Below are 16,159 nucleotides of genomic sequence, written 5' to 3'. Positions count from 1 at the left end.
AGAGGTTATAATTCCTGAGGCAGCTGAAGAACTTTCGCCTCCCTGTGAAGATGCTGGTGAACTTCAACACCACCGTCATAGAATCCATGCTCAGCTCCTCCATCACAGTGTGGTTTGCTGCAGCCACGGCCGGAGACAAGGTCAAGCTGCAGCGCGTCACACACACTCTAGAAAAGGTGACGAGCATCCAGGATGGAAGCCGACCCCTCTCACCCCGGACGGACGGGAGCATTTCATTTGTTGAGCAACATAACACCAGGAGCAACACAACACCAGGACTTTAAGTGCCCATAGATGAGAATAATTGACTGTCTATATAGCAGACTATTAACCTGTCCAGGGTGCACCCTGCCTCTTGCTCAATGGCATCTGGGATTCGCACCAGCAACCTTATAACCTTTCAATGGGTGGATGGGCCTAACATCAGTGATTTCAGTTATATTTACACCTGATGGTCAATTAGCTCCTCATGTCAGACAGCAACAATGAACACAGCATCTCAACGCTGCAGTGACGTATTGCTGGCAAATTAGCAGGTTATTACACAAATTGACACTATTTTTGTGTTCTGTATTTTATTAATATCGAAAATAGTTTTGACTGTAGCTTATAAATGGACTTTCAGTTTCCTTCCTTGTTACCCGCTGCCAGCTAACGGCCTTGTCCTTCCTTGCGATTCAAGTGCGAGGCTTCTTTCCCGGGCTGAGCCCCTGAACCTGATTTTGATTCCGCCATGCAGAGTCTGAATAGAGCCGCTGAGAAAATGCATTGTCGGGGTTTCTACGGCGCCGCCCCGAAACATGCATAACGACATGCTGGCCAGTGCGAGCGCAGCGCTGTGCTAGAGGTTGTTTATGTGGAGTGCTGGGTTAGGGTTCCGCCCACCGAGGTATCTCTGATCGCAGGGCAGACAGGCAGAGTGTAAAATGGCGCACAGCTGTCGGTGGCGGTTCCCCGCTCGGCCCGGAGGGAGCAGCAACTCCGGTACCGGGAGGAGAGCGGGCCGAATCAGGATAACCGCCTCTCTGCGGAGTGTATCGGGAGCCCACCCCAACGCAGCTGGGCTCGGACCCGGGTTTGACGCTGCACTACAGGTCTCTTCGGTGATCGGGAGCAACCTGCAGAAATTTCGGGATGTTTTAGGGGAATCGAGCGACTCGAGCAGCGGGGAGGTAAGCACGGGACAGGACGGGAGCAGCCCGACGGAAACCGGGGGAGCGTCCGCACACACCGGCTCCGGGGGTTCGTTAGCGTAGAGCCGTCATTAATATTTCAGACGAGGAGCTAACTAACGGTTACTCTGCTCCGACGGTGACCGTCTTTCGAGGCTCCCAGCAAAGTTGTCATTGCCAGGATGCTCAGTTAACTTTGAGTGGGTTAGCTAGCGCCGCGCAACGCCAAGTGCGGCTGGGCGAGCAACACAACCGCCAGATGGTTGTGATACGCGTGGACCCGTTACCGTGTCCCCTGGAAACAAAGTTTTGTCTCCTCTGTGGAGTGTGGGGGCACAGGCTACATCCGCACAGTCCGGATGAAGTGATGCTAACGTTAGTCTGCTAGCCCGACCGAGCACCGTGAGGCTGGAGAACCGCCGCTGTTGTGTTGCAACTACAGCATCCAACACGGTTAACACGCAGCACATGCACGGACTTATTTTGGCAACTAACGCGCAGTGTGTAACTGAGCTGTTACAACTGCTTCGCTAGTTAGCTACTTGACATTAGCTTGACGTCAAGCCCCAGCGCTGGATGTGTCTCCTTCAAAAACATGTAACTACAACGCACAGTAAAAGTAGTGTGCTACTATTGTGGCTCGCATTTATTCCCCACAGCCCAACGCGTGTGTTCGCCAAAGAGGCGTCTGCGTGTGTTGTAATTACACGGGACGTTCGACATAGCGTATAACGTGTTTGAAAACACAGACATGTCAACGTGAAGGAGGCGAGAGTACACAGTTGTGGTGTGTGGTTTGTAGCTAGCGTGAACTTAGCGTCCTTCCACAACACCTCTAAAACAGGGGCTGCTTTGGGCACGTTCGCTTTATTTGCCCTTCGGTTGCTTCTAGTGGATGTGTCCCGGCTGAAAGCCTCAGTCTTTCCAGCCCGAGCTCATAGTCTGGCTGTTTTCAGTGAGGTGTCACCCTTTAAGCGAGGCTTAGCCCCCGTAGCTGAGTGCTTAGCTCACAGGCTAGCTGTCTACATCTCACAGCTAAACCCTCACCATTAGTCCTATATCGTGAGCAATGTTAAAGTTTCGGGTTTTCTCCGGATGATGCTGTTTTTTTAACCTCTGATCGGCTTAAAGCTACGCAGTGCGTTAAAGCCCCCGTGGCCGAAGTTGGCGAAGCTCAGACACAAAACCGAACCGCTTCCACGGCTCGTTAGTGTTCGGCTAGGACAGCTACCATGCTACGCACTACGCCACGCTAGCCATCGCGGCTATTGCTGATGCATAGGAAAATGGGAGGTGGACATGTTTTCCCCTTCTCTACACAGCCACTACGTAGCTAGTACCAAAAATAATACGGTGTTTATAATGCTTGGAGATGGCGTCTGCTGCTCGGCCACCTACTGAAAATCGCTCTCGGAAGTGGCGAAGTGATAAAAAAAGAGTTCATCGATAGCGCTTGGAGTGCGAATTAGCTTGGAAACGACACTTGCTGGTGACAGTGCGCATGCAGGGCTGACTACAATAACAACGAGCCCCCTCTTGACGGACCGTGTGATGTGGGGGTGTGTTCGCCTTAGCGAACTACCATCTTCCTCCTTCATGATGAGCAGCATGCGCTCAATGCAGTGGGAGTAGACGGACTGCGTGTGGGGATGTTTATCGCCACTTCCACCGCTCCTAGTCGGAGCGCACACGCAATATTTGTTTGGTTCGAGGCGCAGCAATATTGACGCATACGTGTACACACGAGGCGGCTGTTTAGCGGGTTTTTTGAACAAATTAATGGCGAAGTTACATCACCGCAAACTGATTTCCACAAAATTAAACATTAAGTTTCTGATGATTTGAAAACGATTTTAAATAGCAAAGTGGTTTAGATTCATGAATCTCGAATTTAACTTAAATTTTATTCAAGATGCAAACTTTCTATATCACATTTGTGTTCAACTGGCTTTATAAGCTGTTCTCCTCCTGTTCAATATGTGGTTAATATAGAATATTTGAGATCTGTAGCATCAGACTGGAGATTAAAACGTCAGTACAACTTCAGTCATGAGATTGGACAAAAACATAGTGGTTTCATTCATTCTGGGGTACATTTTCACAGCTTCTTTATATTGATCCCAATCATTTTATATGACGCATCCTCCTCAAAGGTGGCAGGTGGATCCTCAAATACCCAGAAGCCCATCTTGCACCTCTTCCCGTGTGTGAGTGAATAGCAGTATTTAGCATGTGTGCCGGCAGACCGGACCATTAAATCCCCTGGAACCTGAACCCTATGGAAGTTGCAGACACAGCATGGTGATTTTATTGAGAAGCAGTTTAGTGCCTGTATGACCAGACTGTGGCAGGATTGTTCAGGCTCACTGCAGCCTGCTGAGCTCACAGGGCGACCCTGAACAGAGTGCCAGCCGGACACTTGGCCACCCCTCCTTCCTCCTGCCTCCTTCCAGGCAGAAAACCCCAAATCCTCTTCAGACACACACAGCCCTGTCTGAGAGCCAGAGCAACTTTTCTTCTGACAGCTGCCACTTTGGAATGGATTACTAAGCCTATTGGGGTGGCTCAAAAGGGTGCTTGTCGGCTGTTGCTATCCAAATGAAGGCATTTGTTAGCTTTTGTGTGTGTCTGTGTGTGTGTATGTGTTGGGGGGGGGGTCATTTTCTTGATCCACCAAGTTGTCGTGGCTTATATCATTGTTGAGCGGTGTCCATGTTGACTTTTTTGTAAACCTTTACATGTTCGACTAAAGCCCCAACCTCAGTGTCCATCCAATTAGCCTTTGCTTCATCTTCTTTTTTTGTTCTTGTTTCATCAGAGCCTGCCTTCTGCTGTATTTAGTCCTTTTACATGCTGTTACCAATGTTTAATCATTCATAAAAAGTGCCGGTGAGTAGATGCATCAGCTCAAATGTCTCCTTGCCTCACCGCTTTAAGAGAAATGGTGTGTTTGAGCGGAAGGGGCTTCAGTCCAGCAGGTGTTTGGCCTATTTAAATAGAAGACTCCCCCCATCACCACCCACTTACCCATCCCCGAGACAGCGTGTGGATTGGAGCAGGAAGCTTTGTGTCTGCTTTTATTCTAGCGCTCACAAAGTGCGGGCGGCTGAAAGAGCACAGGCAGGGATATCAAAGGGTGCGGGGCGACCCCCTCCTCCTTACGGGACAACACTGGGAGGAGAATTAGTCACAGACCCTCCTATCCATGGCTTTATTCTGTTACAGCAGGCGGGCAAGAAGCTTTCACCTCTGCTTTAGGAGTTGCCTGACTAGGGGAGAAAGGCGGCAATTGTGTCGTCTATCTTGCTCTTCGTTTGTGTGTGTGTGTGTGTGTGTGTGTGTGTGTGTGTGTGTGTGTGTGTGTGTGTGTGTGTGTGTGTGTGTGTGTGTGTGTGTGTGTGTGTGTGTGCGTGTGTGTGTGCGTGTGTGTGTGCGTGTGCGTGTGCGTGTGCGTGCGCGTGCGTGCGTGCGTGTGGTGGTAGAAATAGGGCTGTCCCTCAGACGCTCTGTCCCTTATAGCACTCAGGAGTAGGCGTGTCGTCTTTGTCTTTATTTTGATTAGAACTTCAATTTATGCTGCCTGCTGGGGAGGGTAGGAGGCGCTTGTGTGTGTCTGTATGTGTGCGTGCGCGCCTGGCAGCCTGTGTGAGTGTTAATGGGTCTGCGTGTGAGAGTGACACCATGCACACGTGCTAATCTATCTGTTTGTCTTTGTCCACTCTCCTCTTCTCCTTGTGTGGTGTGCCAGGTGTAGGAAACAAGGCATGCTCTTCTAGAAAGTGTTTATTTTGGTGTGTGTGTGTGTGCTGAGGAGCAGATGTTAAATGGTCGCAAAGAATGTTTGGACACTTGAAGTGGCAAATGTCTACCTTTTGCTTGAGACGGTCGGAGGTCACCAAGCAGAACCACTGTGTAATTCACTCTGGTGAAAGAAACAGGATGTCGTAAGCAGTGACTAAGAGTGGATCCTTAACTTATATGTTCTTTGTCATTATTTATAGTAGCTGTAGTTCTGCTCTGTGGCCTTTAGCTGTGTCATTACATTGGTATATAAAAGTATGAGCTCACCACCAATTTACATTCCGGGAAGGGATGAGACAAACTTTGTGTGCGCAGTAACCAAGCAAAAACCTCCTGGAATGTTTCAGGATAATGTTTTTTTCTCAAAACATACAGACAATGACTTCATAAGTGTAGTTCACTCAAAAAACACTGAAAACAGCCTGTACAAAGTCTGGCAAATATTCTGGCACTTTCCTTTGTTAAAACATGAAAATATACATCTTTGGATATTACTAGCATTAGATTTCTGCTAAGGACAAGCAGTGGTAAGTCTGTCTCAGACATTAATAAGATCATCTACACTGAGTCCTGAGAGATTCTATGTTACCATATTGATGGGATCCCGTGTACACGCTTGCTGTAAGTCCCCTTAACTTTCTCAGTGTGCAAGAGTGTCATAACGATACAGAGAAGTAGACCTCGAAACATATTCACATTCGTTTCATAAACATCAGGGACAGTCCCTTCCACTGCTTCATGTTAATAACGTTTTTTTCCATGAATCAGATCAGTCCCTTTTCAGTCACAGGTATGAGATGTGAGAGACCAGCGGGAGGCAAACGCCCAAGATTGTTTATTGATACAAACTGCAAAAGTCTGAGTTTGTTGGTGATATTTTGGTTCAGTGTTCACTGTAGAGATTAGTGAGTCGTACCTGTTTTCTTCTTTCAATCACTCACATATTTCAAGACAAAGATGAACTTTACCTTGTGTGTTCACTTTTTGAACTTACCGCGTACCGTTGTGTTTCATACGCGGCTGCTCAGTGCAGGCAGCCGGCGGGCGGGTAGTCAGAGACTCATCCATGAGTGAATGACTGATACGTGTTCGGGAGCAAGGCAGAGAGCAGGCGTAAGGCGGAGTAAAGAGGGGGGCTCGTCATGTGTGGGAGGCATGTTTAGATCGGGATTTGGCAAGCGTTTGCATGAGCATGTCGAAACCCCAAACCCTTTTCATCCTCATTGCTCTCAGGAGACCGCTGCACTCCCACTGCTGTTGATGGTGCATGTGGTCAAGATGCTGCTTCCTTGTCTCTTCTCTCCTCCTCATTCCTCCTCTCCTCCTCCTTGTTTGCTCTCTTCCCTTGCCTGGGCTCCCCTCCCCCATATCCTTACTCCTATGTGCTGCTTGTTTACATCTTGGTGTGCCGTTCATGCGCAGGGCACAGTTTTTCCTTTAAGGTGTACGTGTGAGGTATTTTTGTTTGTATTGCGGGGGGGGGGCACACGTGCGCGCCCCGCGAGCGTGCACGTACGCGAACCTCTGCGGTCGTGCTGTGCACTTGCCCCGTGACATCATCGCCCGCTACTCGCGCTATCGCAGCGAGTCAGAGCCCTCCGTTGGTACTCCGCCCCCCTCCACTCTGCAACACTACCAACCAAAAGCAGCAGCAGCTTGCTTTGAGAGGAGAGGATGCTGGCTTGATTGTGAGGAGAGGCTGAAAGCGGGGCAGAGGATGCTCTGATTGGCATAGCTTGCCAGCATACAGTGGTATTGACTGTTATTATCGTTTATTTATATGTAGGTGTATTTAGGATCAATGAGTGCAGATTCCCTGTGTTCATATTTTATAATTTGATACCAATTAGAAGCCAGTTAGTCACACTCTGATGTAAGTAAGTTTTATCTATTGCAAATCGGTTTGCATGCCGTTGTGCGCACACACTTGTGTAGACTAAGCTTGGATAGCAGCTGCTCTGCAAACTGGGCCAACAAGACCTTTACTGCATCCCCACACACTGCTATAAATAAACATGATAAAATGACACACTCACCTCCACTCTTCAACACACACACACACACACTGATTACAAGAAGTAGTGGGACACACAGGATCCCAAAGAAGTGAATCACGTCCCCTAATGGTTTGTTCATTTGAGACTTAACGGAGGTATGAGTGGAATTAGATTAAATTTGTAGCACATCTTTAGTTTCTGCTTCATCATTAGAGCCATTTTCAAATTCTTTTCTTGTTCCTTATTGAGCTTTTAAATTAGATTAAATGCTTTTGATGCCATTTCATTCAGCACAAAGGCCAAAGAAGTTAAAGGGTGATATTAGTGCACTAACACACAAAGCAAATTGTTGAACAAAAATAGGTTTTCTTAACATATTTTAAATTAAACTTTACTAGTGCATTTTGCTAGATGCTTAGTATATGACTGAGAATGTCCAATAAACCCAGTGATGTTCCAAAGAGGCAAATGCAAAAGACGAAACCTCTTACATTTAGTTACAACACAGGCTTTTTTTGTTTAAGACAGCCTTAACATTATTTTCCCCACTGACTGAATTTCTGACTATGTATGAGCAACCACCTTCGCATTTCACAGTTCTTCAGGGAGAGGGAATGCAGTGCAATGGGGTTAGTCACCCACTAAGGTTTGGATGTTAGCAATTCAAACTGTCTGTTGTGGTTTGAGCCTTCTCCAGCTCCAGACTCGTCATCAGAAAACCCAGAAACATGAGAGCGCGCAAGTGAACGGGGAGGCGAATGTGAGATTGAGCAAATCATTACAGCCAGGGTCTTCATTTGCCTCTAACTTAAAAACCATCTAGGTCAGAAGACAATCGTGTAACAGTATGAATGCTAATCAATTTTACACATTCATCAATTTTTTTCAAGCTTGGAACACGGTCGCCTGACATCAAGAAGGACCTCAGTTTGAGTCCTTGGGTCAGTTTTGTGTGGAATTTACATGTTCCCCTTGCGTGGGTTCATCTTCCTCCCACAGTTTAAAGACTTGCAGTTGGCCTAATTGGTGAATTTCATTTGCCCACGAGTAACAATCTGAGTGTTAACAGTTGTTTGTCTATGTGTGGCCTGTAATGAACTGGTTCCCAGTCAAAGAAGCACTCTGCTTCATGCCGAATGACAGCTGGGACAGGCTCCAGTTCCACCAACATCTTTTACAAGAATTAGCAGTTTGGATAATGGATGGGTGGTTACAGTGTATTATACAATTCTATTGACACCAAACATTCAAGTTTTTTTTCTTCCTTTTTTGTAGGAAGAACCATTTAGGGGTTTTGGAACAGATGCTGAGCAGAAAAGAATACAGACACATTCAACCGCCTCTTCAGGTAAAGTTACTTGAACCCACTGCTGTTATGTAGCAGTTGTCTTCAGTTGTCTGTGACACCTACATCTGTTTCTTCCATGCCAACTAAATGTCTTATGTTTGTTTCTTTTGTGCAGTGAGCCCACCCATACAGGAAAAGAAACCCAGAGGCCGACCCCCACGTGTACTGACTTCCCAGAAGGCTTCTGCAGGTCTACCTTCATCCCCATCCATTCCCTCCCCCCCACAGTCACAACTTGAGGGCATTGAAAGGCCAGCAGAAAAGGTGAAAAGGCTGCCTGGGAGGCCACCTGGAAGTGGTGAGAAAAGAAGAGGTCGACCTCCATCTACTGGCAGCAGGAAGCTTTGGACTACAGGCAGTCATGCAGCAGGGGAAGATAGTAGGCAACCTGGAACTGAGTTGGGAAGGGTCACAGAAGAGGACGAAGACAGAAAGTGCATCAAAAGGATGCCACTGGCTCAGCCACATGACTGTGAGGCAAATCTTTCCAAAGGTGGACGGGGTGAATCCAAAGCTACCAACCTGAAGAGGCTGAAGGTGACTAAACTAAGTCCTCTAAAGTCCCGGCTCAAAACTTTGCCCGGTGTACCTCGCCGCAGACGTGGGCGACCACCCTCGGCCGAGCGGCTCAAAGCTGAGGCAGCAGCTGCTGCGGCTGCTGCTGCTGCACAGCTGTCTACCTCTGTTGAATGTGGGGACGGGAAACACAAGGCTTTTAGGGTCAAAGGAGGTGAGAGGGGCACAGTACCACACAGTCCCCAGCAGTCAGTGGTGGGGATTGTGGATGGAGATGAGAACCCGGATGCTGCCAGTCCACCTGCCTCTCCATCTCCCTCCAAGCTAGGTCGGACTATTGGCCTCAGAAAAAGCCCTCGCCATCGAAAGCCTGTGAGAATCGTCCCCTCCTCTAAACGCACTGATGCAACCATTGCTAAACAGCTTCTGCAGCGCGCTAAAAAAGGAGCACAGAAGCGACTAGAGAAAGAAGCCAGCGGGGGTAGTGGGACAGGAGCCATTGAAGCTGGCATTAGGAAGACCCAGCTAAAGAATATCAGGCAGTTCATAATGCCTGTGGTCAGCACAGTCTCCCTTCGCATCATAAAAACCCCCAAGCGTTTTATTGATGATGAGGGCAGCTTTGGAACTCCGCAGCCACATTTGAAAATGCCACGATTGGAAACCCCCTCATCTGTTTCCACATCTGCCCAACCCACCTCCACCACTTCATCTTCACCCTCACCTGTGCTGGCATCCTCTACACCTGCTGTTACTAACACTGGTACTATTGCTCCCATGGATTCCCTCCCCCCTCCTCTACCTCCTGCCCCTGTTCCCACTGCTTCATCAACAGCTGCCAGTCTGCTCAACAGCAACACAACCAATGCAGCCAATGGGCGGTTTAGCAGTAGCGCTGCATCCTGTGGGTCAAGTGCTGTGTCGCAGCATTCCTCCCAACTCTCCTCTGCAGAGTCTTCCAGGTCCAGCAGCCCAAGCTTGGATGACTCGTCATGTGACTCCCAGGTGTCTGAAGCCACACAGGCTTTGTCAGAGGCAGAGGATCACTCTCCGTCCTCGCAGGGAGAGAGGGATGGCAACCTGTTGCACAGCTCACGACCCCCCTCCCCTCCCTCTGAACCGGAGCCAGAGCATGTGCCAGAGAGGAGTCGACGAGGCCGGAGAGGTCAGGGAGTCAGCCGGGGCACTCAGAGGGTGAGAGAGAGGCTCCCCACTGGGGGTAAAAAGCCCATTATCAGTCCAGCAACAGGTGTTCTGATGCCCTCTACACTTGTAAATTCACAGCAGGCTTCGTCCACAGCCTCTTCCCCCTCCTCACCTCCACCTCCCCCTCTCCTCGCCCCTCCACAGGCTCCCCCGTCAGTTTCCTCCAATACAGCTGCTGTCAGTGAACACCACCCACAGTCATCCTGGATGCCTCATCCCATTCCGCCATTTTTGCCTGGACCATCAGTGCTGTCCAGCTTGCAAGACAAACGAAGCCGTTCAATTCTGAGAGAACCCACCTTCCGTTGGACTTCAACATCCCACCCTGAAAGGCAGTACTTTTCCTCTGCTAAATATGCCAAGGAGGGCCTAATACGTAAACCCATCTTTGACAACTTTCGTCCTCCTCCTCTCACTGCAGAAGATGTTGGGCTATTGCCCCAAAGTGGAGGTGGGGGAGCTGCTCCAGTTCCGTTTCCTTCACCGGGCAGTGGAGCGGGTACAGGGACTCGTTTATTTGCCCCTCTACATTCCCATACTCACCACCAGCATCCCTCCTCTTCTCGCTTTGATGCACCACTCCAGAAGCGCAGCCCGTTGCTTCGCGCTCCACGTTTTACACCCAGTGAGGCCCACTCTCGGATATTTGAGTCTGTCACCCTGCATTCATCCTCTGGAAGCAGCCCTGGCTCTCTCTCACCACACCAGACATCCTCCAGCTCTAGCAAAACCTCGAGACGCAGGAGACGATTGGACTCAGGAGCAGTGCGTGGCCACCCACGTTCTCCTTCCCACTCAATGACCACACGCAGCAGCCAGTTTGGAGGCCAGGTCTCTGGAGGAAAAGGATCCTCTGAGATGTCAGGGCTTATGGGCTCAGTCTCCAGTAGTAACCCCAGTTCTTTGCCAGGGGGCTCTGCAAGTCCACTAGCCACTAGTGCCTTAACAGCACCTTTCAGCACCTTCCCCAGTGTATCTCTTGGTCTGTCCTCACAAGGGACAACTGATAGCAGGAGGGGTTCTGCTGGAAACACACCTTCTCTGTCGACTACATCATCCGCTTCTTCCCCACTTTTCCCTCTCTTTCCCACCAGTGCCCATGACTCGGGGCGAGGAGGTGGGAAAGGAGGTAAAGACAAATGCCTGGCAGCTTCTCAGGAACCTGCTCCAAAGGAAAAAGAAAGGGGCTCTGAGAAAAACCGCGAGAAAGAAAAAGAAAATAAGAAAGAAGTGAGGAAGGAGGAGAAAAGAACTAAGGTTTCTTCACCAGATGGATCATCCAATCCGCCTTCCAGCTTGTTCACTGTGGATGGGAAGGACTCAGAAGATGCTCATTCACCTCTTGCTCCAAAGAAAACTCCAGGAAGAAAAAAATCAACATCAGTTGACACGGTTTCTGACACTGCTTCCTCAGAGGTGCGTGGGCCCCAGTCTTCTGTTCCAGTGTCCACTGCTAAAGAACGTGTACCTAAGAAAGGCAGACCTTCCGAGAAAGCAGCAGAGATGGAGGATGGAGATAAGGAGAAGGAGAAACAAAGTGCGCCTAGCCAGCAAACAGCAAGCCTTCCAGGGCAGCCAGGCAGACCGCCGCTCCCTGTCTCTTCTCTTGGATCAATGCTGGCGCAAGCAGAGAAGCAGCCTGTGACTGACAAGCGAGTAGTTGGACTGCTGAAGAAGGCCAAAGCCCAGCTTTTCGAGATAAAGAAGAGCAAGCTGAAACCTGCAGACCAGACCAAGGTCCAGGTCAGTTCTCGTATTCAGTCTTTGACTTCATACTTTTTTAGCTGCTCTCAATACATGTCTGCTCATCTTTTATCACAAACAGAATGTGACTACAAGTGAATGATTTGACATAATGCTAACGGAAATTGATAATAGGAAAGTCCCAGAGAGAGTGTTACTTAAGGGGAATTCTGTTCATGTCATACATTATGTAGAAAGCAGCACTGGCTGTGCTTCTGAAAGTATGGTCATCAGAGTGTTGCGCTTCTATTGTTAAGAATAAAGGTTAAATGTTTCTGGGCAGTTTTTGCATATTTTAGGTGAACTTTTTAATGTCACTGCTGGGCCTCATTGTCTCGACTATCTACTGGTACCTCATCATCTACATCCATATTAGAAAAATATTGTTTGTATTCTCATCAAATAAAAATACAAATCTGAGGACATTTGTGGTGATGTATTATGATCTCTGTATTTGTTGTGATGTATTCTTACAAAGCCCTATTTTTTATGGGAATGTCTGTTGGTAAGCAGGGTCAGGAGAGTGACTCGTCAGAAGCTTCAGTACGCGGACCACGCATCAAGCATGTATGTCGTCGTGCAGCAGTGGCTCTGGGACGTAATAGGGCAGTGTTTCCTGACGACATGCCCACACTTAGTGCCTTGCCATGGGAGGAGAGAGAGAAGATCCTATCTTCAATGGGAAATGATGGTAGGAAAACCTACCTTGAACTCAGTCTAAGTCACACACAGCCTGAGCATGTTCATCCACAACAGTAATTGCCTTGCGAGGTGTTATGTTGGTGAGATATGATTATAGATCCTATATAAAGCAATGTAGAAGAATATGTTTGGTATTTATAACTTAATGTGTGCAGAATTCTTCAACAATGTAATTTCTGACACAGCTTCACCTGCTGGTAAGGTGCATGGATGGAAGAAAACTAACTAAATGATAAAACATCTAGCAGCATTTATAGATTTTTTTTACAACAAAGCCAAAGCATTTTGTCTCTTAACCTCTCCAGAGTCTGTTAAAAGGATCAAACAGGAAGCATTTAAACAGTCTAGCCAGTCTATTCCTCTTTGTTTGATCATTTTAACAGAGGAATGAAGGCTATGAAACGTGTAGGTCTAAAATGTCTACAAGGGCTGCTGGATATTTTATCTTTTAAAATCCATCAACTGTTTCTACAGTGTTGACAGAGTCATGACAAGAGCAGAGAAATACCGTAATCAAAGAGAGCACAAGTACACAGTGTAGTGGTGATGGAGGGGGAGATTTTTGACTGCGTGTGTTCCTGTTATCTTGACATGTCATGAGGCATCATGAGAATTTTGGTGTGGCTGGAGGGCCTGATGTCTGACATATCAAGGGTTACCAGTATAATCTCATACTTTCTGTTTTTGCTTGGTATATCTACAAGCTTTCTTAACATCAGGCATTGCTCCCAGTCAGTAAAATTTTGTGATTTGTGTCAATATAAGGTTTTAAATCCTAGAAGAATTCCAAAATATATATAAGGTATAGATACTGAAGATGCCATCGTACAGCAATGAGCGCATCTGTGTCACTTGATTTCTTACAGACAAGTCATCAGTAGCTGGCTCAGAGGAAGCAGAGCCTCAGTCCCCTCCAATAAAGCCACGCGAGACACGTCAGAAGGCCATTCAAGAAGCTCCTCCTAAAAAGGGTCGTCGGTCTCGACGCTGTGGCCAGTGCTCGGGCTGCCAGGTTCCAGAGGATTGCGGTGTCTGTACTAATTGTCTCGACAAGCCTAAGTTTGGAGGACGAAACATTAAAAAGCAGTGCTGCAAGTAAGTCTCAGCAGATGGAGGATGGTTGCATTTAGCAGATTTGTGCTTTGCCATAACTCTGTATGAGTCACACCCAAATCGATAACCTTTGTTTAACATTCCTTTGTAGCCTTCTAGCCACTCGCACACACATTGAATTAAATTTAATTAATGTGACATTTGTGTCTGTAGGATAAGGAAGTGTCAGAACTTGCAGTGGATGCCCTCAAAGATGTTCCTTCAGAAGCAAGGCAAAGGCAAGAAGGACAAGAAAAAGAAGTCTGAGAAAAGGGATGGTCTCAGTCTGGTTAAAGGACCAAACTCAGAGTCTGGCCTCAAACCTGCTCCCGTTCAACTGAAGGAGGAGTCTTCCCGCAAGAAGAGTGAAACGCCTCCTTTAAAGCTGGGAGACGAGAAGTCAAGACAGCAGCCTTCATTAAAGCAATCATCTCCAGCCCGCGCATTGTCACCTGCCTCAGTTGAAGATCCTGAGGCCCCAGACACAGACGCAGTCACAGCCCAGGGTCTGTCTCCAACTGTGACTGATATCAAACAGCTCTCAGTCACAAGCAGTACCAGTGGAAAGAAGGGGCACAAACATCAGCAACATGTACCAGCATCCTCCTCTTCGTCATCGTCCTCTTCCAGTTCATCGTCTTCTTCATCCTCATCATCTTCCTCCTCAACATCTTCGGCACAGAACTCCCCCTGCCAGTCTACACAGTCTCATCAAGCATCCCAGCAGCAACAGCGACCTCCTAATAGTCAAGCACCTTCAAAAAAGGAAGCTTCTCCCAAGATTACGCTGAACGAAGCCAAGAAGAAACTTCAGGAGCAGTCATCCCAACATCAGAGCTCACCCACAAAGATTTCAGATACAGGTATGCGTTTTCGTTTAAAAACATATAATTCTACTCAACTGCATCTCAGCATCTAATAAGTTCTGTCCATTTTTTCATAGCTGAATCAAAATTGTTAAAGAAGGCAACTTCTCGCACTGCTCCTCCATCTGCTAAACAGAGACCAAAGGACAAGGTAAGAAGTAGTTACTGGCTCAATAATTATTTGTTTGATGAAAGTTTCAAAAATGTTTTAATATATCACGATATTGGCCATGTATCATTTTTTAAAATTTGCTCTCTTTTGTGTCCCATCTCTTGTGTGATTAATACGAAGCCACTGACCACTAAACCCCCCAGCAGCAGTACTTTAAACTGGCTGAGCACTCCCTCGACTAGGGGCCAGGTGAAGTCCAGAGCGCCCTGCGACGGAGTGCATCGAATCAGAGTTGATTTCAAGAGGGACCATGATGTGGAGAAGGTGTGGGAGGCTGGTGGCCTCAGCCTGCTCACCTCTGTGCCTGTTACACCCAGGGTGCTCTGCTTTTTATGTGCAAGCAGCGGAAATGTTGAGGTAAATTTGTTCATATTTTAAAATACTATTGAAGCTATTTTATTATTAAAATAATGAACCTATATTCTAACAGTTTAACTCCTTCTTTCTTCTGCTACAGTTTGTCTTCTGCCAGGTATGCTGTGAACCCTTCCATCTTTTTTGCCTTGGGGAGTCAGAGCGTCCTCTCCAGGAGCAGTTCGAGAACTGGTGTTGTCGGCGATGTCGATTCTGCCAAGCTTGTGGGCGCCAGCATCAGAAAACTAAAGTAAGCTTTTCAATGCATTTCTGTGTATTTTAAAATGTGCACAAAAGAAGTTTAGATTAGAGTGACAGTGTGGAAATTTGAGAGGATGTTTCCAAACAGGATACCTGGTAGCCTTGCCAGCAGACAGCAGTTAATCAGCTTCTTGGATTCCTGACATGATTTTATTATTTACCTCAAGCCCTGTGTAAAATGTGGATGGTGGGAGCTTTGTATGGTTGTCATCTTTAGAATTATATAGAAACATATTTGGTCTATGCAGCCCACAAATGACAGATACTGAGTCATTGCAACTAGTTCTTTAAAACAAATCTCTAAATTAAGCATTAAGCAGTGTATTAATCTGATTATCCGGCTTTCATCTCTGACCAAGTACCTGTCTCAGTAGTAGAAAGTCTCTCTACCGTGGGACTCCTTAACAGAGTGTGGCTTAAAAGCTTAAAATCTCCACTCCTGACAGGCCCACTGGCATTTGAAAATCAGCAGAAACAAAATGTCAAAGACCATGTGGCACAATCACAGGATTATAATACAGCTTCAACATAAAACGTCTATCATCACTGATAAAAATTTAATATTAAACCAGTTACTTAGTTCATTAGTTATTTATTATTTTAATAATCTCATTTCTATTTTTTACTGTCCGTCAATGCAGCAGCAGCTGCTAGAGTGTGATAAGTGCCGTAACAGCTATCACCCGGAGTGCCTGGGTCCCAACCACCCCACCAGACCCACCAAGAAGAAAAGAGTCTGGGTACGGATGCACTTCAGTCTTCCTATAGACTTCCTCTCCCCCTTCTCCCTGATAAGGGTCTGTCACATTAGACGTTCAAACCTTAGCATTATAGTCACATGCTTTTCTCTTAAGTCTTGACGTTGTTCTCACACGTTTTTATCTTTTTGTGATTGTGCTACCAGTATTCTTGGGACCCTCTCACAGGCA

The 16,159-nt window shown here is 47.3% G+C and overlaps 1 protein-coding gene across 4 annotated transcripts in view; it reads left to right on the top strand.

The window, feature by feature from the left end:
- Positions 1-869: 869 nt before the first annotated feature.
- The window catches only part of kmt2a (lysine (K)-specific methyltransferase 2A), a 32,935-nt gene continuing 17,645 nt past the window's right edge, over positions 870-16,159 (top strand). For 2 of the 4 annotated variants that reach the window (XM_029170442.3, XM_029170439.3), the window contains exons 1-10: positions 870-1,172; positions 8,246-8,318; positions 8,434-11,783; positions 12,297-12,474; positions 13,352-13,580; positions 13,752-14,440; positions 14,521-14,594; positions 14,736-14,972; positions 15,073-15,219; positions 15,872-15,970. In XM_029170442.3, coding sequence (XP_029026275.1) covers positions 927-1,172; positions 8,246-8,318; positions 8,434-11,783; positions 12,297-12,474; positions 13,352-13,580; positions 13,752-14,440; positions 14,521-14,594; positions 14,736-14,972; positions 15,073-15,219; positions 15,872-15,970 — 5,322 coding nt within the window. In that variant the 5' untranslated portion in view covers positions 870-926. The remainder of the gene's footprint in view (positions 1,173-8,245; positions 8,319-8,433; positions 11,784-12,296; positions 12,475-13,351; positions 13,581-13,751; positions 14,441-14,520; positions 14,595-14,735; positions 14,973-15,072; positions 15,220-15,871; positions 15,971-16,159) is intronic. The other 2 variants (XM_029170441.3, XM_029170443.3) reach the window with 2 other exon arrangements.

Source organism: Betta splendens, chromosome 13, assembly GCF_900634795.4.
Source record: "Betta splendens chromosome 13, fBetSpl5.4, whole genome shotgun sequence".
Classification (NCBI taxonomy): domain Eukaryota; kingdom Metazoa; phylum Chordata; class Actinopteri; order Anabantiformes; family Osphronemidae; genus Betta; species Betta splendens.
This window is presented reverse-complemented; position numbering and strand designations above follow the sequence as displayed.